Source organism: Clarias gariepinus, chromosome 18, assembly GCF_024256425.1.
Source record: "Clarias gariepinus isolate MV-2021 ecotype Netherlands chromosome 18, CGAR_prim_01v2, whole genome shotgun sequence".
NCBI classification, from domain to species: domain Eukaryota; kingdom Metazoa; phylum Chordata; class Actinopteri; order Siluriformes; family Clariidae; genus Clarias; species Clarias gariepinus.
In genome coordinates, this window is record NC_071117.1 from 20,742,159 (window position 1) to 20,765,696 (window position 23,538).

A 23,538-nucleotide genomic window follows, 5' to 3' on the forward strand; every position below is an offset into this window, starting at 1 on the left:
AGAGGAACCAGACTCAACAGGGAACCCATCCTCATTTGGGTAAAAACCGATAGCAGGGATTAATCTGCATCACACTGTGTGAGACTGAAAGTTCAGTATAATGGGAAATTATTAGTTTAAGTTAATATGGAGTCCATTTTGTTATTGGCGGCTCAGGTAGATGGTAGGAAACTCTTGTTTTGAACTATCAAGCGACTGCAGTCACAGAGAACAAAAAGTCTGTAAGTAACCATACCCATGCTTAATAGTGAAAGTAAGAGCATTTCCATACGCACACAATCACGGGATTGGGACTAAACAGCTGTGTCCATAAGAAAACATTTTTTTTTTTGTGAGACTAATCAGAAAAAAGGCTTCAGTAATTTAGGCGGTATACAGATTGGACTTTGTTGCAATGGAAAAAAGTCCGATGAGTCCAGATTAACCCTCGTCCAGATAAATGCATGTGAAGGGTAATAAGGGAAGCTCTATAATCCGTGCAATGTACTTTAACTTTCCAACAATAAAAAAAAAAAGTGCAGGGGGGGGGGGGGCGGGTTGAGCACTTCCTGTTCCTTTAATGCTCTTGGAAATGTTCTTGTGCTGTGTGATGAGTTCTATACCTTATGTAGACCATATTGACAGAACTTGACTTGAATTATGAGAATTATTTTGAGTAAATACTTGTAAGGACTAAGATCCTGTCTTAATGAAATTATGTTAAAAAGAGCTGGTGTGATTTATTATATATGTCAACTTTACCATTAACAAGAAATCTAGACATTGTTTTTCAACAGACAGATCTGTTGCCCAGTGAGTCTGTGAGATCGCATGACATGACCCACCTCTGCATCTGTTAGGTTTTAAAGCTCTAGAGGAATGTCTCATGATGCGGAGTGTGTGTTTGCATGTGTGCATGTGCACGAGTAGGGTGTGTTACTGTATTGCGTGTCTGGCCTTGTCTGGTCAGATGGAGACGTGTGTGCAAAAGTGAGAGTGTGTGTGTGTATGCGGGCGAAGTCGGTGGTCAGCACTCCGGCTGAACCGAGACAAAGGCCTTGTTGTGTGACCGTCAGACTTTCAGCAACTGGTGCATCTGTCGTGCGGGGACAGGTGGTGGGATTTAAATGCCTCTGCCGTTGACAAGTCGTGATTCCACAATTATTCCGTTCCATCCTGGTTTAAACCAGTATGGCTTGTTTTCTAAAGAGTGGAAAAATCTCAGTATGCTTTAAGTGAAAGTTTATGTTTTTCTTTGGATTATTATTATTACTCCATTCTCTCATTTGTTCAACGTTACAACTCAGCTTAATTTAGAAATATTCAAAGGTTCAAAAGTTATTATCTGCTCATTTTTCATAGGAAATAACCCTGTCATATAGTAATTTGTCTCCCAATCAGCCATAATGTGCCGTAATTTCCCGCCTGTATACCGATAACTAACTTTATCGTCGCTCTGATTCATTTGTAAATTTCCTCCACAGTAAAAGGATTTGCAGCGTTACACAATGAAACGAAGCGTTTGACGTTAGACTGCCAGCTGTTGTTTTTACTCAAACTTTAGACCACAAGCGAGTGTGAAAAGTGATACTTTGGGCCTGCCCTGAAGAAAAACATGCTGCATGTTGTCGAGCCAGTAGAGATGTTTGACCCGTGGCCCATAAAGACCAACAGTGTTAATGCCTTCACGATGCCAACACATTCCCGGCATTAATCTTTCCATCCAAATACCAAACAAATGTCAAGCAATAAATCCAATCGTTTAATTAGAAATATTCAAAACAGACAATAATTACATTCATTAATAAACAGGGTCAAGGGAAATATGTAAAGGTTCTTTAGATCGCTTTATTGGCAAAAGCTTTATAAGTGCATCCAGGAACCTTATTGCAACGGTTCTTAACATGTAAAGGAACCGCTCATGTACACATGAATCCCTTAAGATTTCCAGCCCCATGTAGGACAAATGAACAGCTTACTATTGATCAACTTCTGTTTTATATTTTTTTGTATTTGTGTGAAGTAGTGGGATCTGATGGATATGGGCACTGTTGCCTTGCACCTCCTTGGTCTGGGTTCGTTTCCCACCGGAGGGTTTGTGTGCATGGAGTTTGCATGTTCTCCCCGTACTTGGTGGGTTTCCTCTGCGTACTCCGGTTTCCTCCCACAGTCCAAAGACAAGCAGATTAGGCTAATTGGCGTTCACAAATTGCTCGTAGTGTGTGAATGTTTGTGTGAATGTTGACCAGAGGTAAAAATGGGAATAAATGCAATGGTCACCATTGACCTCCATGGTCCCTAGATGGAACCTCCATGGTCCCTTAATAGACTTGCAATACCATGATTTATATAGAGAATACACAGAGTGTGTGTTTAGAACCTGCATCCTCCAGCAAAAAAAAGGGGGGAAATGGTGGTCTTGCCAACATCATATAAAGGCTGTTATACACAGTATGTGAAAAATGCAGGTGTCCAATTGAAAGACCTTTCATTCATTTATCTGTATTCTAGTTAAGCCGCCAATTTCAGGAACATTGAGTGCAAGGCAAGAGAATTTACCCTGAATGGAGGCTAGTTCAGGACATCTTGCAACTACGTTCACACTCATTCACTTGGGGCAATTTAGCAAAAAAAGTCCATCCGTTTTTTTTTTGTTTTTTTTTTGAAAATTGGAGGAAACCAAAGGAACGTAGAAAGAACATGTAAAACTCTTCACTGACAACAACCTGAGCTCAGAACTTAGATGGTAGGTGACAGTTACAAGGACACCAGACTTAATGTGTTAGTCTTTTCATCTTGCATGCATAAAGGCTTACTGTATAAACCACTACAAGTGTAAGCATCTGATATGTAACAGCCCTTTTTTCTCCTTGAACATGTCATTTTCCACTTGACTGTTGTAATAGCCTCCACTCTTCTGCAAAGGCTTTCTATTAAAGTTGGATGTGGATGTTGAGATTAGTGAACACTCAGTTACAAGAGCATTAGTCAGTTCAGATACTGATGCTGGATGAGGAGGTCTGGGGTGCAGTTGGCTTTCCAGGTCATCCTAAAGTTGTTTGGTAGGGTTGATCTCAGGTTTCTATGGTCTCATGAACAGGTTTAGAGTAAAAGGGAAATCATACTCCAGCATACAAAGATATCCTATACAATTGTGTGCCCCCTAACTGGCAACAGGTGGGAGAGAACCACATGGGTGTGATGATGTGATGGATAACACACACACGCACACACACACACACACACACACACACACAAAATTATTGTTCTTTTATATAAATTTGACTTCTAGATGTTTTAAGGGAATACAAAGGCAAAGTTTCATGAAAAGTTCAGGACGAAATTAAGTCTCTCTCTTCCTTATGGCTCCACTCCTTCCTTCCTCAGAAGCTAAACTCCAAACAGAGATGAGAGGAGGATTGTGGTAAACCAAAAGGATAAAAAAAATCACAAAGCAATCCCCTGTGTACACATTTAGCATATCTGACACATTAAGACCAGCCCAGGTGGGGGGGGATTTATTTTGCAGTAGATTTTTCCCCCCCCCAAAAAAAAAAACACCTTGGCATACGAACGCCCCGCCACGCGAATTTTCACCTTAAGAACTGAAATTTTGCAAGAAATTTGCACCCTGTTGCCTTGCCAAGAGGAATCATAAATAAAATTCAAATGAAGTTTAATGCCTTTTTATTTCATTAACTTTATATGCATTTATCTATGTGTCTTGATGTTATGCAAAAATATAATTATAGTGTTGAAAATACAGTATAATATTGCTAATAGTTTTGGGTGACTGGAACGAATTATCTGGTTTTACATTATTTCCTATGGGAAAATGCGTTTTGCAACACAAAAGTTGGCAAAGTTGGTATTGTTCGATTGATTCTTTTAAAACAGCTTTCTCTGAAAAAAAAAGCACTGTTGTCTTGCACCTCCAGGGTCTGGGTTCGATTTCTGTCTCTGTGTGCATGGAGTTTGCATGTTCTCCCCGTGCTTGGTGGGTTTCCTCCGGGTACTCCGGTGTCCTCCCACAGTCCAAAGACATGTAGGTTAGGTTAATTGACATTCCCAAAAATTGCCTGTAGTGTGTGTACCCTATGATGGATTGCACCCCTGTTCAGGGTGTACCCCACCTCATGCCCTAAGTCTCCTGGCTCCAGGTGTAAAAAGTGACCCTAAATACAGGATAAAGCGGTATAGATGATGAGTGAGAGTGTAAACTTGCTTAGCTTGGCTTTTCCCAGACACAAACAAGTTTTGTTTTCCTGTTTGTTCGTATCCCCATTAAAAAAAAAAAATTCTAAATTTTTATTCTTAAGTCAAAAATTCTGTAGGAATGGGAGGGCCGTTATATGCCAAGGTTCCACTACATGTAAATATCTTACATCTTAGCATATTCTGAAGTAATTTGTGGACTTGGTTAACATGTCAGTTATGAGGTGTTTTCGTTGTTGCAGTTTTTAACTTATTTTTATTTTATTTTTGTACAACACAGCAACATACAAATCAAAACAAGGAAGGATTAATCACATAAATAATACATAAATTACATAAATTAACAAAATAAACAAACAACAACAAAACTAAAGGAGCACCAGAAGTAGAAACTAAAATCCTGTCCCACATCATTTATAAGTACACGGTTTAATGTTGACCCTTTTGGCGTTCCATCTCGTCTTGGAGCGCTGGGACAGAAGAGAGGAGAAAGTGAGAAAGTCGTGCCTTGGATTAGAAGGATTTGTCTGGTGTACACACACACACACACACACACACACCTGTCTGGAGAAAGGAAAACATTATAAACTCTCGGACACACTCTGGTTTTATTGCTAAGCTCTAAGATCTGGAAAGTCTTCTGGAAAGAGAGATTTAAATCAGGATAATATGAAGATTGCAGTTTTCCCGCCAGTGTTTCTCCTGCTGTTAATGCACAGTAAGTAGACTGACTTTTCTCAAAGCTTTTACAATCCAATTAACCTGGAGCTGCTTAGGAAGGGACTGGTTTAGTGTAACATGGTCAGAATATCAGCACACTTTGGATTAAATGTAATGAAATGATATGTTTTTACCCCTTTAATATGCATTTCACATACTGACATAAAATGCAAAAAAAAAAAGATACTTAAAAAAAATAATAAAATAATAATAATAATATAAAAAAAAAAAATATATATATATATATATATATATATATATATATATATAATTTAATGTTTTTATATATATAATTTAATTTTTTATGTAGAATTTTTTTTATGTTTTTTTTTAAAAGGAGAATTCTACATAAAGTTATATATATATAGTTATTTTATTCAGTAATATTTTACTTTTATATTTTACTTATGATATTGTCACATAGTTCAGTTCAGCTTCTGATTGAAAGCATTTATTTGTTATAAAATGATTTCTTTGTTATTGTTTTTTGTTTCATATTCATATGTTTAATATTTAAATGCTTTTAATCAACCTATAGAAAAAGTTGAACTGAACCATGTGACAATCATATTCAGTGCTATTTACAATGATGATGTAAAAACATTTTCTACACTGATCGATCTCTAACAAAACTAATAACTGAATATGTGTAAAAAGTAAAAATGTTTATTCCACAAACAGATTAATAAGAAAGAAAGAAAGAAAGAAAGAAAGAATAGTTAATTAGAAAATGAATAGCTGTTGGCCAGTCTTTTTAGAAACACTGGTAAAACATGACCATGTGAAGGATTATTTACACTGATTCCTACAGCAGCTTTTTCAGTTTGAAAACATAAAAAAACAGAAACAGTACAAAAATTGACGGAATTATTAAATCAGTAAAGGCACTATATCGCCAATGCAGCATATTTCTGTAATAAAGAACACATCTTTATGTTTTAGGAGATCAGCCAAACTGTAAAGCCAAACTGTAGTACCAGATGTGTAAATGGTCACAATGTATCCAGGAAACAGTGGTGTCTGTATATGCATGTTTTGTGTTTTTTATGTTTGTATGTGTAAATCATGTCAGATAAAGTTGAGTTCCAATTTATACGAGTTCACACGAGTTCATACATATGTGTCCATCTGAGACTTTGTATAGATGGTTGATTAATATCTATTAATGTTATATGTAGTTAACAAGTTTAACAGTGATGCTCATGAAATAGATCTATTGAACATCAAACAAAAGTTATGATATAGAACACATAAATAGATACAGACGTACATATGTGAGATAGACTAACTAAGATGGCAATATTAGCTGCCTCAGTGTGTGTGTGTGTGTGTGTGTGTGTAAAGGTGGGGCTCCCTGTACCACAGCCACCCGTTTAAGCCAGCTGTTCCCTCTGACAAGTGCAGAATTACAAGCACACAGAGAACCTTTGTCTTCCCTCTCTGTCGTTCTTTCTTACCGCTTGCCAAGTGACTAACATGAGAACATTTATAACTTGCCATGAAATGATTTCCATTTGTGAAATGTAGAACCAGCAGTAGCACAAGTATTTATGGCACGTCAAAACTTAGGATGTAACAGTATAGATATGTTTAACAGATTTTACCACCAAAACACACACACACACACACACACATATATATATATATATATATATATATATATATAATTTAAATGATTTAGTGATGTGATGAGTCGCATGGCCATGTCAGAGGTCCAGGATTGCTGGTGGGATCCTGATCATGAGGTTACTCATCATGTGGAGTTTCCGAAATAATTCCAGGAAGTAGATTGGATACGACGTACATGAGTGTGTGTTTGTGCAATGGCTTTCTCTATTTCTTGCTTTTCCCCTCTATGTATCGTCCCAGGTTCTGGCCAGATTGTAACAATAAAGTACAGAAGGGAAGTGATATGATAACATGCCTCCTGCAAGGCCATGTCTGACATAAAGCTGTGCTGATAAAATGTCTAACTTTGCCTCCAAGCTGTTTTGTGAGCTTTGCTTCAGCGGTAAAGTTTAGACTTAGACAGCGTGGAATTAGACAACGCTGGTTCTACAAACATAGAATATGTCCTTTATTTTGGTCCAAAATAAAGGACCGTTGTACACCCAAGCAACTGCACAGATACAGAGATAAGTTGGTGTATCTCATTAACCTTCTTTTGACCTTACTGTCCTAGTATAACGGAAGACTCACAGCATAATGAAAGTTATGTCCTGTTGTAGCCAATCCACGTACCAGCTTTATGGCAGGCCATCATTGAACCTCTGTAGTCCAGCTAGGGACTGTGGAGTGTAAAGCTGATTACTATTGCTAGGACACACTGCGGCAAATTTGGGAACAGCAATCAGCCTAATCTGCATGTCTTTGGATTGTGGGAAGAAAATCTGAGTACCTGGAGGAAACCCACCAAGCACTGGGAGAACATGCAAACTCTATGCAAACAGACCTCAAGGTGGGAATCAAACCAAACCCAAGGCGACAGTGCTAACCACTAATCCACTGCACCACCTATTACTTATATTAGCTGATTTGAAAGCTAGTTTTTAAAAATGAATATAGCTCCTTGAGCTAAATCAGACAATAAACATTAGTGCTGTTGAATTGAAATGAACTGAAAACCGCGAATATTGAATCAATTCAAAGTCTTTCTGTGATTCACACCACTTGGAAACATGTTACCCCCACAAAACCACAAGCGTGTAGAGGGGTTCCATGGAAAAACCTGTAGCTTTCTTTGTAGACATAACATCCGTCTCAAACATGAAAACCGTTTTTTAATGAGTGACCCTCAAGTGACTTAGTACTTTGAAGTGATATTAATTTTGCCAGAACATCAAATATGTTTCTCCAAGACATTTAGTTCTATAACATAAGATTAGAATAGGATAAACAAATATAACAATAAGGAAATGATAATGAATCCAGAGACAGGAACAACACACGATACATGAATTTGAATTGTTTCAACCTCTACTTCTACGGAAGTTTAACAACTGATAGCCAGACACAAAAAGGGCACTTTTACAGTTTCCTAGCAGGAAGCCTTGGCTGAAATGAATCAGACAAGCAGCAATCAGTGGTTCTGTTTATCTTTCATATTTTTTCCCTTTGATTAGCTTTCTGAAATGTTCGTAAACAGTGACTCTTGTGCTCTAGAGTTAATTAGAGTTGCTGGGGCTCAGTGTGATCATAATGTCCTGTTTTGTACTATGACAATAAGCTCAACTGCATGAATCCACATCATCTGCAGTTCACTTTCTTATATTCTCATTTACAGAAGGGGTTTTTGCGCTATTTTAAAACATTCATTTCTATTCACAATTCATTTTTACTCTCATACAAGACAAGAGTGGAGTTTAGTTAGATGAATGTACAGTATAAAGCTTGTGGGACAAAGTATATTCGAATAGAAGTGTATTGGTCATAGTGTAGTGCGTCACAATGTTTTTACTGCATTTTTTGTGTAAATGTATTACTTCGTTCATGTGGAATTTAATTGCTCACTATTGGTCTATCCAGGGTGTACCCTAATCTCCTAGGATATGCTTCAGGGCCCCCCCACCACCCTGTCTACAGGATAAAGCGGTATACAGTGGTGTGAAAAAGTGCCTGATTTCCTTTTTTTTTTTTTGGCATGTTGTCACACTTTAATATTTCAGATCATCAAAGTAATTAGTTAAATAATAGCACATAATAGAAACACTGTTTTATCGGAAAAAAATAAACAAGAAATCTCTCTTATCACACTCGATTGAGCGTCACACTAAAGGAATCACTGCTGTAAAGTAAAAATAAAATAAATTAACCTGCACTTTACCTTTGAAAATAATCGCGACAGAGCAGTGTTTCTGTGTAAAGCAGAGAGAAAGTGTGTGTGTGTGTGTGTGTCTGTGTGTGTCTGAAGGCGAAAGTAGGGGCAAGAAGCATATGCGTGATACATGATACTCGTAAACCAAGACTTGTTCATTTTCCAAGTCAAAATGTATTAAAAATCTTTGCTCGTCTTGCGGAACACTCGCAAACCGCGTTACTCACAATCCAAGGGTTCACTGTAGCTGGTGCAACAAACATGAATTTCCTGTTTACACTTCTTCTTCTTTTTTTTTTTTTTTACTATATTGCATTTTCTTTAAAGAAGGGAGGTATTTATTATTGTGTCATATACATACAGTAGATGTGGGTAGGTTCTCTTTTGATTCTGGTTCCTCTTCAGGTTTCTTTACTATGACCAGGGAGTTTTTTCTTGCCGCTGTAATTACTGGATTGATAATTAGATATAAATGTATAAATCATCTCTGCATGGAACATCAGTTCTTCTACAATACGTTAAGAAATGCTCAGCTTTCTTGTATTCAGTGCTTATACACAAGTGCTTTGGGTGTTAATTTTAGCACTTATTTCTGTACTTATGTAATTTATCTTTAAATATACTTGGCCAGTGGATCTAGACTTTTAGGCCACCATGTAGATTTCTGGAAAGCTGCTTTGTGACCATGCCTATTGTTAAAAGTGCTATACAAGTCAAACTGAACTGAAATTTCAAGACAATAGCATATGGGAATATACAGTAAATGTGACGCATGGCAAGTAAATGGCGTATGGTGGTTAGCTGATGTGAGGAATGACCTATGAGCAGAAACAGGATGATGAACAATGGGTGTGATGCAAAGTCCAATCATCAGGGAGGAAGGGCTACACCTGTTTCCTGTTCCTGAAAGGAAGTCAGCTATTGACTCAGTTTTAGGAAAGCTAACCTGCTCACGGCTGGTTCACCGTAGTACCCCTGTTTGAATGTCTATTTATGTCATATCTGGGTATATTTTTGGTACCTTCAACAACAGTGAATGGATAAGTAGAACAGTAGAGGACTTCCATTTGGGGTTCATAAATATGGCTGCATATAAAATAGACTCCAAAGCATTACTGTAAGTGTGGCATGATGCAGGATTTAAGTACAATTTATAGAAATGAATAAACGTAAGCGTTCTTTAGCTTCTCTATTTGGGGGAACCCTTAAAAATATGCAGGGTCATACAACAGATTGTCTCCTTCTTGGTTTCTGAGCAGTGATGGGAGTCAGTAAACATTCCTTAATCCATTATCGGTTTAAAAGAAAACAAAAAACAATGAATTGGTTTAACTGCAGAATACAACGGTTTTTCTACTCGTTTGTGTTTCCTGATAATCAACCCCACCACTGTATAACAGGTGCCAGTTTACACAACCATGTTGTGAGCGTGCATAGTTTTTGGCATTATACACTATAATGGGATTATAAAATGGTTTAAATAGTTAAAAATTCCTAAAAGATGAAGTTGCAAGAACCTTTCTTGTGTATGTTTAAGGTACAAAATGGTTTGGTACTAGGTATGTGTTTATTTCCAATGCGAATATTAAATACTCTGAACACCTTGAGCGCCAAAAGTAGCCAACATGAGTTTGAAAAGAGTAAGAATAAGAATAAAACTCAGCTGATTGTCCCTTTTTTAGGTGCTCCTGTTGCTCCTGTCATAGTCACCACTTCGAACTCCAGAGTAGAAGTGGAGGAAAACGCAGGTGAGGAATAAGACACAATGTAACCCAAAACTCTATCCATCAACATTATCATCATCATCATTTTCATTATTATTATTATTATTATTATTATTATTTATATCAGTCTATATTTGTAAAAATATTTTTTATATTGTAGGCACGAGTCTTTCCTGTGATTTTAAGACAGAGAAAGATCGGCATCCTCGCATCGAGTGGAAGAAAAAGGACAAGGACACCTCCTTTGTCTACTTCAATGGGAGCTTCACAGGTAAATACATACTGCTATGTAGAAAATAACCATTCCATTAGGTTGTTAATAAATATATAGTTAATTTCTCATTGTTTTGTTCCTTTGTGAGATATACCCGACCATGACTCTTATATGTACGTGTAGAACATCCCATAATTAAACCATGGGCATTGATATAGAGTTGGTCTTCTTCTTCTTCTATCAAAGATTCCACGCTTACCACTAGATTTAGTTTTGATGTGCTTTTGAGATAGATGTATGGATGGATGGATGGATGGATGTATGGATGGATGGATGTACAGTACTTTTGATCACCGAATGAAAGTTTAGCCACAATACCATAAGCATATTCAGATGCTGATGCTGGCTCCAAAGGCATTCCAGTTAATCCCAAAGATGTTCCACTGAACATATGGGTTTAGGTCAGGGCTCTGCACTTCAGCCTTCAGCATCCATCTTGCTTTAGATCTTTGGATATATGCCATATGCCCTATATCTTACAAATCATTTTAAACAACATATAGGTATGGTGACTCACTCTCTCATCCATTGTTATAACGCTTAATCTTGTATTCAGGGTCGTGGGGGAGCCTGGTGCCTATCTCAGGAGACTTAGGGCATGAGGCAGGGTACACCCTGGACAGTGTGCCAATCCATTGCAGGGCACACATATACCGTACACGCTCACACGCTGATTCACACAATGTGGGCAATTTGTTAGTCTAATCTGCATTTCTTTGGACTGTGAGAGGAAACCGGAGTGCCCGGAGGAAACCCACCAAGCACAGGGAGAACATGCAAACTCTATATGCACACAGGCAGGAATTGAACCTGTGAACTCATATGTGACCCAGTCTGTGAAAACGCAGCTAAAGTTAGTTTTAAATCAGTTTTCTAGGGTCTCATATAAAGGTGATGGTCAGATGTCTGTATGGTATATATTGTACACTTGGAATTACTTGCAATCATCATCTTTTGTTTCACAGATCCTTTTGTGGGACGTGCAAGGATTGAAGGGGCAACAATAAAATTAGAAAAAGTGAGACTAACGGATGCCGGAGAGTATCGCTGTGAGGTCAGCGCTTCTGAAGACGAAATCAAGCTGGGAGAGGCCAGTATCTTTCTAAACGTGTTGGGTAGGAGATCCTATTTGTGCTATTTGTGTTTCTCACTCACATACTGTAGTGTGTACACAGCACCATTACTCTTTAGCATCTGCACATTACAGATTGTTCTTAGAAATCACCTGAAGCTTGCATGTTTTTAATGTTGTTCGAATATTTGCTTTGCCTCCTCTGTCTCAGTACCTCCACACACCCCGTCCTGTCAGATCCCGAGCTCTGCACTGACCGGATCTGTAGTGGTGCTGCGCTGTGAGGACAAGCAAAGCATTCCTCCTGCAAGATACACATGGTACAAAGACAAGAAGCCTGTCTTTCCACCACCTCAAGGCAATGCCACTTACTCTGTCAGCAAGGAGACAGGCATTCTTGTGAGACACATTCTTGTATTTTTTTTTTTACAAGTTATCATACGTGTGTGTGTGTGTGTATATGTTAATGATCCAGTTGAAATAAATGTGGTTGTTCTTTCAGCTGCTTCCTTTAATGGGTTGGCACAGAATTCCCTTCCTGATGTAACCCTCACATTCTATCCAGGAATGGGAAATACTTTTAGGACTGTGGTTAGTACCTTGGCCGGGAGTCAAACCCAGGCCTCACACACAGTGGGCACAAGTCTACCACTGAGCCACCAATGCCCTAGAAATAAGTAATTCTAAGATAAAGCATTTATTCCATACCTTAAACTACCTTTACTTCACTCCAACTTCAAATGTCCAATTATTTTTTTTTCCCTATTGTGACCTCATAGAAGAAGAGCACCTCCCCTGGCTTGTTGCTTAGCTCTGCTGTTTTTTCCCCTGGTACATGGCCTTGTACGAACCCAAACAGCCTTAGAGAGCCAGAGAGCTTACTGTCACCTTGCACTGCCAGGGCCCGGGTTCGATTCCTGGCCAGGCTTGATTTCCGTCTCTGTGAGGGGAATCAAGAGACGGGAAACTTGGTGGGTTTCCTCCGGATACTCCGGTTTCCTCCCACAGTCCAAAGACATGCACTTTAGGCTAATTGGTGTTCCCAAATTGCCCATAGTGTGTGAATAAGTGTGTATGTGTGTGTATGGGTGTACCCTGCCTCGTGCCGCAAGTCTCCTGGGATAGGCTCCAGGTCCCCGCGACCCTGAATACAGGATTAAGTGGTATAGACGATGAGTGAGTGTAAATAGGATGGAATACTCAGTATTTGCTGCTAACATATTCATGATGTCTCTCTTTTGAATAGACTTTTCATACAGTTACTATAGCTGACACAGGACTATACCACTGTGAGGCCAACAATGGGGTAGGAAAATCAAAGAGCTGTGTAGGAAATCGCATGACAATCGGTGAGTGCATGCTTCTCTGTGTGTAAGCTCAGACATATCCAAATACATATCCATGACGTTCCCATGTGCTTATTTTCCTATCAGTCTTCAATTAATTTATTTCATCTGGTTTGTCTTTTCTCGTCCCATTCTCTCTCTCTCAGACGATCTCAATGTTTCTGCGATTGTAGCCGGGATTGTCATTTTGTGCCTGATCATAGGGTTATGCACTCTCGGGGCGTGTTATGCACATCGACATGGCTACTTTAACCGTAAGTTTAAAAAAATCTTTTTTTTTTTTTTTTTCGAGCAATGTACATTACATAGGCCATAGTGCTGCAGAATGAATTAATGGAAATGGAAATGTCAAGCCCTATGTACAGTAAGGATTTGGGTGCTTTGTAGGTGCATTATGGTAGTTTCTATGCATTCCACATACCGTATATTTACGGTAAACTATAACGTGTATAGCCACGCCCACTTAGAGGAAAATAGGACTGCTCGTCCAAAAAAGTGCTAGATGCTGTGACGTAATCTGGCAAAAAAAAAAAAAAAAAAAAGTTTATAACTTCACTTCTCATCATTTTGATTTCATTTATGGTACAGGTTTAACTTCAGGCAAATATAGAAAATTTTATTCCGTCATGCCTGTGATGCTGTGACAAGCTCGGCTGGACAGACATACAGACATACAGACAGAAAAATTCGTACTTATTGAGACTTACTGCGGGTCCTCCAATATATGAAAGTAAAGATATCATTGGAAGAGTGAGTTCTGATCAATGTTCAGACAAAATCTTTATTTAATTTATATAAATAATGTAAATCATTTGAATCGAAATCGGATAAAAATGCCACAAACTGGCTGAGTAATTGGGAGAAGCCTAATTGTACTAGTAAATGAAATTTTAGATTCATTTCTATGGAAAATATAGGAAATGTTTTAATCTGTTTTTTTTTCTTTCCCTGTTCCGCTTAACCTCTTCATGACAGGACACAGAGGAAGGTAAGAGCTTGATTGAGAGTCTGCTTTTGTATGTGTATGTGTGTATGTGTGTATTTTACAGTACTGTGTATCAAACTAAGGACTTTAACTAACACTTAAAATATTTTAGGAGTTTATTCATATATATATACAGATTTTTTTTTATTGCAGATGTATTTGTTTACTAGAGTTTGGGGAAGTTCACTAAAATGTGACTGGACAAACCTGACTTAAGTGTCCGTGTGAATAATAGCTTGTTAGTAGCAGCATGAAGTGTGTTTGCACTTTCCATCTGGTTAATCCCTCTGTTCGTTTCTCCACCCAAATTTGATTACATACACTCATTACCTGTAAAACCTTGGCATGATGCACAGCATGCTGTTGGCCCCAGCTGTTACCTCTGACCTGTTACCCACGTGGCCCCTTATTGCAGGTCATTCTGGATCCAACAGTGTCATGGAGTGGCTCACATCAGCAGCCAGAACCTCAACAGATCAGAGGACATGTGAGTTAGACGGAATGACTGATGAAGAACAGCACAACGAACAATCATAGGAATAGAAAAGTGAATAAATAAAAAGCGAACCAAAAACAAGCCATGAGTTTAGAGTTTTATATAAACACGGACTAAAGAATGCTAAGAAGCTGATACCAATCACTAAACACAATAAGTGTTTTTTTAAGAAAAAAAAATGGAATGTGGTGGTGTAGTGGTTAACACTGTCGTCTTGCACCTCCAGGGTCCGGGTTCGATTCCTGGCCAGGTTCGATTCCCGTCTCTGTGTGCATGGAGTTTGCATGTTCTCCTCGTGCTTGGTGGGTTTCCTCCGGATACCCCGGTTTCCTCCCAGAGTCCAAAGACATGCAGATTAGGCGAATTTGCGTTCCCAAATTGCCCATAGTGTGTGTATGTGTGTGTGCCCTATGAGAGATTGGCACCCTGTACAGGGTCTACCCTGCCTCGTGCCCTCAGTCTCCCGGGATAGGCTCTAGGCCCCCTGAATCCCTAAATACAGGATAAAGCGATATAGATGATGAGTGTGTGTGAGAGAGCTATGGAATTTGCCATTATTTCTGCAACCTTACAATTTAGATTTCATAAATCACAAAGTTTTACCTTTTTTTTGTTATATTTAATCTAAATGGTTTATATTTCCCCTATAGCCCTCATGCTGGTTATGGACCTCCTTCACAAAATGTAAGTATTAACTTCTCTGAGCTATAAATTAACATTAAACTATAATGGCAGATTTTTTAATTCTAAAAAATGATTAGAGGTTATCACTGACACCATGCACCTCCAGGGTCCGGGTTCGATTCCTGCCTTAAGGGGGCCGTGTGCATGGAGTTTGCATGTTCTCCCCATGTTTAGTGGGTTTCCTCTGGGGGTTTAGATTTCCTCCCAGTGTCCAAAGACATGCAGGTTCTTCTAATAGGCGTTCCCAAATTGTCTATGTGTGTATGTGTGTGTGCCCTGCGATGCGTTGGCACCCTGTCCAGGGTGTACCCTGCCTCGTGTCCTGAGCCTCCTGGGATAGGCTCCAGGCTCCCCGCGACCCTGTATAGAGGATAAAGCGGTGTAGATGATGAGTGAGTGAGTCAGTAATCCTAGAAAGAGCAAATAGTCGTGGTATAAAAGGTAAAGAAAAACCTCATTATGTGATTGGGTGTTACAGATGTTTGTGTGCTTGTGCCTTTGATGCGTTGGCACCCCACCCAGAGTGTACCTTATCTAGTGCTTTAAGTTTGCCCACACAGGATGGTAGTGGTATAGATTATGGATATATTATGGGATGAGGTCATCTTTTTATTAGACATAGCTTCTGGCAGTTCTTAGAACAACAGTTTTATAGTGCATGTAAATAACGTACTGTGATACCATATTGGAATGAAGTAACATTTAAACATGTTATTTCAAATCTAATTTAAAATACTACATTGGGTATCATTTTCCTAGAATGAACAATGTACATTTTTTTTTTATTTAAATCATTTTGTGTTATTTGTTAGATGGCGACCCTTTCATTTGTACTTTTGGATTTTCACAGGTTCAGGACTTCAAACACACACAGTCATTTATGCTGTAAGGATCCTTTAAAGCTTCGTTAAATCCACCATGCGGCATTTACAGTCCCTGTGGAACTGGAGACTGCAGCTTATCTTACTGTGGCTGTGAACAAGACAACGAAAACCTTCCATGAACATTTGTCTTGAGTGTAGCTCTCCTTGAAGAAAAAAAAAAAGACTCACTGAAAATGGAGCAACCACTGACCTACTGTACTTCCCCCCCCACGCCCCCTGGTGGATGTACTGTAATATGCACACATCCTCATAAATGAAATGTGCAACAGTTTTTATTATTATTATTATTATTATTATTATTATTAAATTTAAAAAAAGATGAGCCTTCCTAAAACACATTAGTGTAAAGCTCATGTTTTCACAGAATTTATGAACTGCATCTACTTGTGCCTTGCAAACCGAGCATTACTAGGACGCTAGATTCATTGGTTAGTAAATAAACTCACACGAAACATCTCGGTCACTAATCAAGAATTAAGCTTTCTAGAATGCCTCCCATGAGTGAAACGATCTGTATTTAAGACTGTGTATTTGTATTTGGAATTGTGCCTTTTTTGTTTCATCTGTACAGTAACTGTTTTGGTTGAAATGCATGAATGATTTGCTGTATATTTTCTCAGTATTAAACCTTTTTAAAAAAACAAAAACAAAACATGCTTCTAGTTATAATACTTACAGTCCTTTGTATAATAAGTATAGTATAATTTATAATATAATGCAACATTTCATCAGCTGTGCACATAGTATGTCTAAAGCTACATAAAATCATGAAACTGTTAGAACATTTGACACTGACAAAGATCTTTGAGCCATGAGGAAGAAACCCTCAAAGAAACCAGACCCAGAAAGGACACTAGAAAATGAAGTTATTCCTCTATGTTACTCTATAATATACAGCTGAAGTGTGGTGTGGACTTAAAGAATGCTCAGTATACTCCTTGGATGAGCACAAGATTCTACATTAGTACAGCAGGAGCCTGTAATATTTATGCTTAGATTAAATGACGGCAATTAAAGAAAAAAAAAACATTCATATATATATAAAACCAAAAACAAAGAAAGTCGCTCAAACAACTATTTATTTTGACTTCCTTTAAGCTTTGATTATGTTGCACAATGTGGTGACCAATTTGTAAAAATTATCCCTTATGCTCCCAGTCACACTGCCAGTTCAAGTTTTGGGATATGCCCCATGCCATCAGGTAAGAAAAACTGCATAGATGTGCATAAAAGTGATACCCTGGTCTTTCAGGTTATAAGCTGACTCCATTTTATTGTCATATAACATTGCTGAGTCTAGACCTGAGCAACTAAAGTAACCCCAGATCATAACACTGCCTCCACAGGCTTGAACAGGCTTCCCTTCTTACCCTGATGCACCCATCATTCTGGAATAGGGCCAATCTCGACTCATCAAACTACATGACTTTTTTCCTTTGCTTCAAAGTCCAACCTTTATTCTCCTTAGAAAACTGAAGGCATTATTTCTGATTAGACTAACTAAAGTAAATCACCAATGACTTTTTAAATCATGTTTTCTTCCTTGATGCAGGCCAATAAGCTGACCTTTCTAATAGCATACATTTTCTTTTTTTAAAAACAAGGCATTATTTAAAACCAAACAAGTGCTTTAAATATGTAAGATTCTAGTCTGTGGTTACTACACTAATGCAGTAGATAGAATTTTATTTTTTTCCTGTGATCAAACTCGAATGGTAAAAACTTTCCTTGTGAAAATGGTTTCCACTTTCTCCAATGTACAGCTGAGCACATTTCTTGAATCTGGGATACAACTTATGATAAACATAACCTGGACCAGAATTTACCAATGAAAAAACAAACATTTTGAATCTATGATTTTAGAGACTCATCATAAAAGGCTGAATGCTACAGTACTGTAAGTCATTATTTTAGCCCAGATGAGGGCAACTGGCATTTTTTTTAAATCCATTTCAATTTTAATGAATGGATACAAAAATAAAAGACATTTGACACACATTTCAAGTTATTTATTAAATAATTTTTCTCATCACTCTGAATGACAGATACACGCAGGTTTAGGCAGAGGGCTGTTCACTTGGCCACCTCCTCTAGCTTGGGTTCTGTCAAAAAAAGAAAAAAACAGAATTGAGTTAACCGATATAAAAGCAAGCAGAATCAATACAAAATGATTTGTGCTGATATTATCAAACAACATAGTGTTCAACCTGAAGGCAAAATGAAAATAAGAATGTATAATTTGAGTTATTGAGTCAGCCGAAATCCTTCTGGCTAAATCATAATTGTCATAATTGATTTTTTTTTTAAGGAGGATAAAATGCTCAAAATGACCCTTAGAGATAACTTTGCAAACTATGATGAGAGTAAATTTCCCTTTTTTTAAACATAAGGTAAACGTACTGAGGATTAAGTTTATTCATTCAAAAACATCTTAGCTTACAGAACAAAAAAAACATTAGGGGTGTACATAGAAAGCTGCTTCATAAGAAAATATTCACATTTCATTGTAACAAATCTAAATAATAATAAATATGTATTTATATGAATGCATAATATATAAGCCTTGGCCTGATAGCCAAAATAAAGGAGGATTCTATAACCCGACATATCCATAACATTCATGTAATTTAGTTGACAATCTATAGATGTGCATTTCGTTCAAATTTACAGAGAGAAAAATCATTGCCTGTCTCGCAGAAGACTGAATTCAATTCTGAGACCATTTATAACTGGCTTCATTTTGATTTAATGACAAAATTATTATTTAAATAATAATAATAATATTTATAGTAATAACTTTTAAACTGAGTTGAACAGCCTACTTCATGACATAAAAAACAGCATAGGATTCAACTAGTTGACTGTGTTTTCTGATAACATCTAAATTTTTTTACTGAACTAAATACTACCATTCTTGCTTGCTCCATTTCCTCTAGTGTCCTTCAACTTGTGCACTGCTATTAAAACAGACTCACTGTATCTTGTGCTTACTTTATTTCCCAGGGTTTCAATGCCTGGTTTCATTAGAAACATATTTGCTTTTTAACCACTTTTGCCCACCTAATGCCCTCCGGAAACACTCTGCTTCACCCACAGCTAGCATTAAATGATGAAAAAATTATATAAACTTGTCCGGGGTACAGATATCCTCATGTTTGGATTTGTTGTTTAATAGAAAACCGTTACAAACGCATCACCACGCTGTAGATCCGACACTGACCTGGGAATTTGAAGTCGGGAAATTTATTCATGTCACCTCCTCCATATAACCTTTGCAGTTTGTTTACCTCTTCTGTCATGTTCTTCTGGTAGCTGGGGCCAGCATCGACCACGCCACCTGAGCTCCTGTATGGGGGGAAAAAAAAAAAAAAGAGAGAGAGAAAGAGACAGGTTTGTCTTAAGGTCTTGTCTTTCTGATTTAGAGATGACAAAAGATCAACTGCTCACTGATACTCACTTGCTCTTGACGTTGTACTCGCGGATTTTGTCCACAAAGAGTTTCTGTACAGGGTCCAGCTCTTTAGTCTTGTTAAAAAGGACAGCAGAGATGCCGAGGTTCCTGCGCAGGGTCACGCTAACGGCTGAGCGGAAGAGCGAGGAGAGCTGAAAGAGCTGATGGAGTGCCATGCTGTCTCTGTATAGCAAAATCACAAACTTTAGTTAATGTGCAAAGACCTGGCGACATGTTTATACTCAAACAGCACAAGTTTCACCGCAAGTCAAGTAGGCTTTTACTGTCATTCCAACCATATACAGTTAGACGTAATTAGCTGACTAGCTCAGATATGACAGATTTTCATTTTTTACGTTAACCTTAAACTACTTCTATACAAAAAGGAAACAACAAAAGTACACGTGCAAATGTGCAAACAAAGAGCGTGCAGGTCGAGTGCCTGTATAACCTGACATAAAATAGGAGAACTACATCTGCTAGAGATAGGATGGAGGGGGAAAAAAAGATTCAGTTATCATCGATCAGCCAGATCTGGTCAATTGGCCAGTGACCAGAATTAGCTGGGGGTTTTTTTTTTAGTTTGATGGCTGTGACCAGTGATCATCCTTAGATATAATCGATTCTGTATTGAGAGTAGAAGCTTCCGATTGGCGCAACAGAAACACATTTTTATGTAAAACTGATTTTTATGCAAAACTGCCCTTGGTAAAAGTGTCTAATCTGCGTTTTTTTTCCTCCAAACTCTGAGCAAATTAGTCTCAAACCCACTCATTATACAGCCACTCGACCTGCTTAGTCAAGTCGAGTTTTGAGATACGGAGCTATTTGAGGCGGTAAAACGTCACTGTTTCTTTAAAATCCTACACTCTGAACTATTTACACATTTTCATCCCGTGTGGTAGGAGTGAATTATTCGCTAAGTTTGTTTAAAAATAATCATTATCATGGATGACACTGAGATATGCGCTGCTCAGAAAAAAAAGATTTTATTATTTTTTTTGCTTAATTAAATTTTAAGTTAAATGTTAAACTCTTGTATTTTATGCTACATTGTATTTTTTGTAAATGCTGCGCTCGGTTTTTAAGTGAGAAAACTTATGTTATAAGGAACGGGCTTCATTTAATTAATCATTAAGCTTTTTTTTTTTTTTAAAGATTTAAAATTGTAACAAAATTTAGGAATTGAAACATCGAAACAGGATACTTATAGAATCGCGCACAAATATCGTGATAATATCGTATCGGGTGATTCCTCTCCCTAGTACCTGCAGTGGACCAGTTCGTTTTAAAGCTCCAACAAAGTTTAGTTCCACTTTAAAATTCATTAGTGCTTCGTTCACGTGCTACTCTGATTTTCAATATTTCACACTTTACATATCTCTCTTATACACACACACAGCCACTATAACTGTCCTTTGATGAAAGAGTAAAGGTTATTAACAAAACGCAAATTTAAAAACTATGAATTAACATTACCATTACTTACTACTTTTTACACCAGAAACGCGGATTTCCCTTGACTTTAGCTGTCATTAACAGAAATGACTTTAGCGGTCACTCACACTAATACATGCTAACGTTAGGTAGCTAACAAGCTAAAATTCTGCCATAAACCATGCGAACGGAACGCCAAATCTACCACAGCGTGCCTACAACCAGGTTAGGCAATTATAAACAAGTATGTGCCTCCAAAATGAAGAAACTTAATCACTAACTTTTTAAATTCCTGTCAAGATATTTACAATAAAAAAATCCCTTCACAATAACCAGTCACCTTGCAACTAGCTTCCGTCCTCAAGCAATGGCTGCCGCCGAGACCTAAAGCATTCTGGGTAGTTTTTTTCTTTGCATCTACTAGTGCGATGTTTTTTTTTCCCTACCCGTATTTCTTTAAACTCACTTCCGGTACAAGGAATACCTAATGATTCGCAGAGTCCCTGTAAATTAGAATCCTACCCCAATCCTAATACAGTAGGCGGGACTCTGCGAGCCGAATCCAGAAAAAGAGGCGGGTTTTGTTTCAAAATAGGTAGAAAATAGAAAGACGCAAGCTCAGTGTCGCCATCTACTGTCTTAACGCTTGGGCACAGCAGTAGATTACTCACATAGTGCCAGTGAGCAGCACACATGAACACTATATGAACAAAAGTATTTGGTTAAACCTGGTAATCATTGAGGTTAATCAGGCCCCTTATCCCAGTGAAGGGCAATCTTAATGCTTCAGCAGACCAAGACATCTAGCACAGTGCTATTCTCCCAAAAGGAAGGCCCTTTTCAATATCAACATGACTGTGTCCAAATGCACAAATTAACGACTAAACACACGGTTTGATGACTTTGGTGTGGAAGAACTTGACTGGCCTGCACAGATCCCTGAAGATGGATATTGTATCATAAATTTAATCATGATCATGTTGTCTTCAAACACTGTCTCATTAAAATATATACAACAGTAGGCTATGGTTGATAATGCAAGAGCTTTTTTGTCAATAGTTCGGATATTGCATAATATTTTTTCTGATGTTGAAGTTGAGCAAATGTCAATGACCTTAGTATAAGGACTGAGCTGAAGTATGTAATCTGAATCTGTCAGGTACGGGGTCAAGCAAAGAAGGTGCATAGGCACAATACAGTGATTGTAGGTGTTAGTATTCTTTCACTTATACCTCCCATGGTGTCTTTCAGGCAATTTATATATATAAAATTTATAGCCCTTAAAGTGTCTGCCAGCTAAGCCCTCTAGCGCCCATAATTGTGGAAAGATGGGCATATTTTTACAATAAAATATGCAACGATATGTCGTAACGATACAACTCCACTTTCATCTGATTCTTTACTTTATTTGATTCTTGCTTTTCTTCCCTCTTGACTTCACCCTGACCAGCATGTACCCCAACTTGTGCTCCTGTGACCCAGTATTCAGGTTTAAGCGGTATAAACAATAAGTGAATGAGTGAATGAGTGATGAGTGCTATAGGCTATCTGAGTATTGTTAAGTATTGACCATAGGCATCCCTTTATGGCCACAACTGACCATGAAGGGATGCATGTGATCCATTTTCAGCACAATAATGCACCATGGTACAAAGCAAAAGTCATTTAAACTGGATTTATGAACTTGGCAATGAGTTCAGTATTCCTCAGTGACCTTTCCAGTGTGGTAAACAATGATCTTTTCCCCCCCTTTTCCTTCTTTTAAGGATGCCAGAGGGCATTTCTTTCTTTGTTTTCTTTGAGATCAAAACTTATTTTCCTTGTGATGTCACCCCTTTCTCAAGGTAATAAAAGTTGCTTTCTCTGAGGAGTCTGGGTTTCATTTCATATCAGAGTCCTCCATTCCTACAGCCATATCTCTCATCCATACTTCATTCTGCTCCTCCTCTTCCCCTCCATCCTTTTATCCTTCTCTCTGTCATAACATCCTTCTGCATTATTGAAGCAAGAGGCCATTTGTGAGGCTGAGGGCTAATCCATTTTTGTTGCTTTGACATGTTTAGGCTTTTCTGTTAGTTCTCACTAGTGGACTTGGCAGTTCGAATATGTAGTGACTTACTAAGAAATATCCAACTCTAAGCTGAGTAATGCAAGAAATGTTTGACGCGCACATGCGCACACACACTTCTAAAGCTCTGGCGATAAGTGTTGAGAGTGACACAAATATTAATTTGGTGGAACTCATTAAAAGCTTGGGGAACAAAACATTGCAAATTTGGGTCCATGGCCAAAAAGCTCCTCAGACCTTAATCCCATTGAGAATCCCATATGGTCAATCCTCAATTAAAACAATTTTTTGTTAAACAAAAACAAAAACCCACAAATTCTAACAATCTCCAAGCATTCATTATGCAGGAATAGTCTACCATCAGTCAGGATCTGGCCAAGAAGTTGACT

The 23,538-nt window shown here is 38.0% G+C and overlaps 2 protein-coding genes across 4 annotated transcripts; one reads left to right on the forward strand and one right to left on the reverse strand.

Annotated features, from left to right (window-relative positions):
- The first annotated feature begins 4,719 nt into the window (after nt 1-4,719).
- On the forward strand, nt 4,720-16,825 carry jam2a (junctional adhesion molecule 2a). Its single transcript, XM_053476633.1, has 11 exons — nt 4,720-4,912; nt 10,411-10,476; nt 10,613-10,723; nt 11,692-11,841; nt 12,010-12,197; nt 13,045-13,147; nt 13,291-13,398; nt 14,120-14,132; nt 14,545-14,616; nt 15,276-15,309; nt 16,160-16,825. The coding sequence occupies exons 1-11, from the start codon at nt 4,864-4,866 to the stop codon at nt 16,196-16,198; spliced, it is 933 nt and encodes a 310-aa protein (XP_053332608.1). The 5' UTR covers nt 4,720-4,863; the 3' UTR covers nt 16,199-16,825.
- A 1,362-nt stretch (nt 16,826-18,187) lies between these two features.
- atp5pf (ATP synthase peripheral stalk subunit F6) lies at nt 18,188-21,564 on the reverse strand. 3 transcript variants are annotated; one of them, XM_053476610.1, is made up of 4 exons: nt 21,422-21,564; nt 19,651-19,827; nt 19,414-19,538; nt 18,188-18,295 (listed from the first exon to the last, which is right to left on the reverse strand). In XM_053476610.1, the coding sequence occupies exons 2-4, from the start codon at nt 19,818-19,820 to the stop codon at nt 18,267-18,269; spliced, it is 324 nt and encodes a 107-aa protein (XP_053332585.1). In that variant the 5' UTR covers nt 19,821-19,827; nt 21,422-21,564; the 3' UTR covers nt 18,188-18,266. The 3 variants fall into 3 exon arrangements, with proteins under 3 accessions (XP_053332585.1, XP_053332586.1, XP_053332587.1); XM_053476611.1 differs by having other exon boundaries at nt 21,363-21,444; XM_053476612.1 differs by lacking the exon at nt 21,422-21,564 and adding an exon at nt 21,134-21,156.
- Nucleotides 21,565-23,538: the final 1,974 nt, after the last annotated feature.

Excerpts from the sequence above, each read along its gene's own strand:
- atp5pf (XM_053476610.1), bottom strand. The coding sequence starts at position 19,820 with ATGGCACTCCATCAGCTCTTTCAGCTCTCCTCGCTCTTCCGCTCAGCC. Across the intron at positions 19,539-19,650 it reads GAGTACAACGTCAAGAGCAA|GAGCTCAGGTGGCGTGGTCG; the intron begins GTGAGTATCAGT and ends CCCCCCATACAG. Across the intron at positions 18,296-19,413 it reads TCCCGACTTCAAATTCCCAG|AACCCAAGCTAGAGGAGGTG; the intron begins GTCAGTGTCGGA and ends TTTTTTTGACAG.
- jam2a (XM_053476633.1), top strand. The coding sequence starts at position 4,864 with ATGAAGATTGCAGTTTTCCCGCCAGTGTTTCTCCTGCTGTTAATGCAC. Across the intron at positions 10,724-11,691 it reads CTTCAATGGGAGCTTCACAG|ATCCTTTTGTGGGACGTGCA; the intron begins GTAAATACATAC and ends TTTGTTTCACAG. Across the intron at positions 11,842-12,009 it reads TATCTTTCTAAACGTGTTGG|TACCTCCACACACCCCGTCC; the intron begins GTAGGAGATCCT and ends CCTCTGTCTCAG.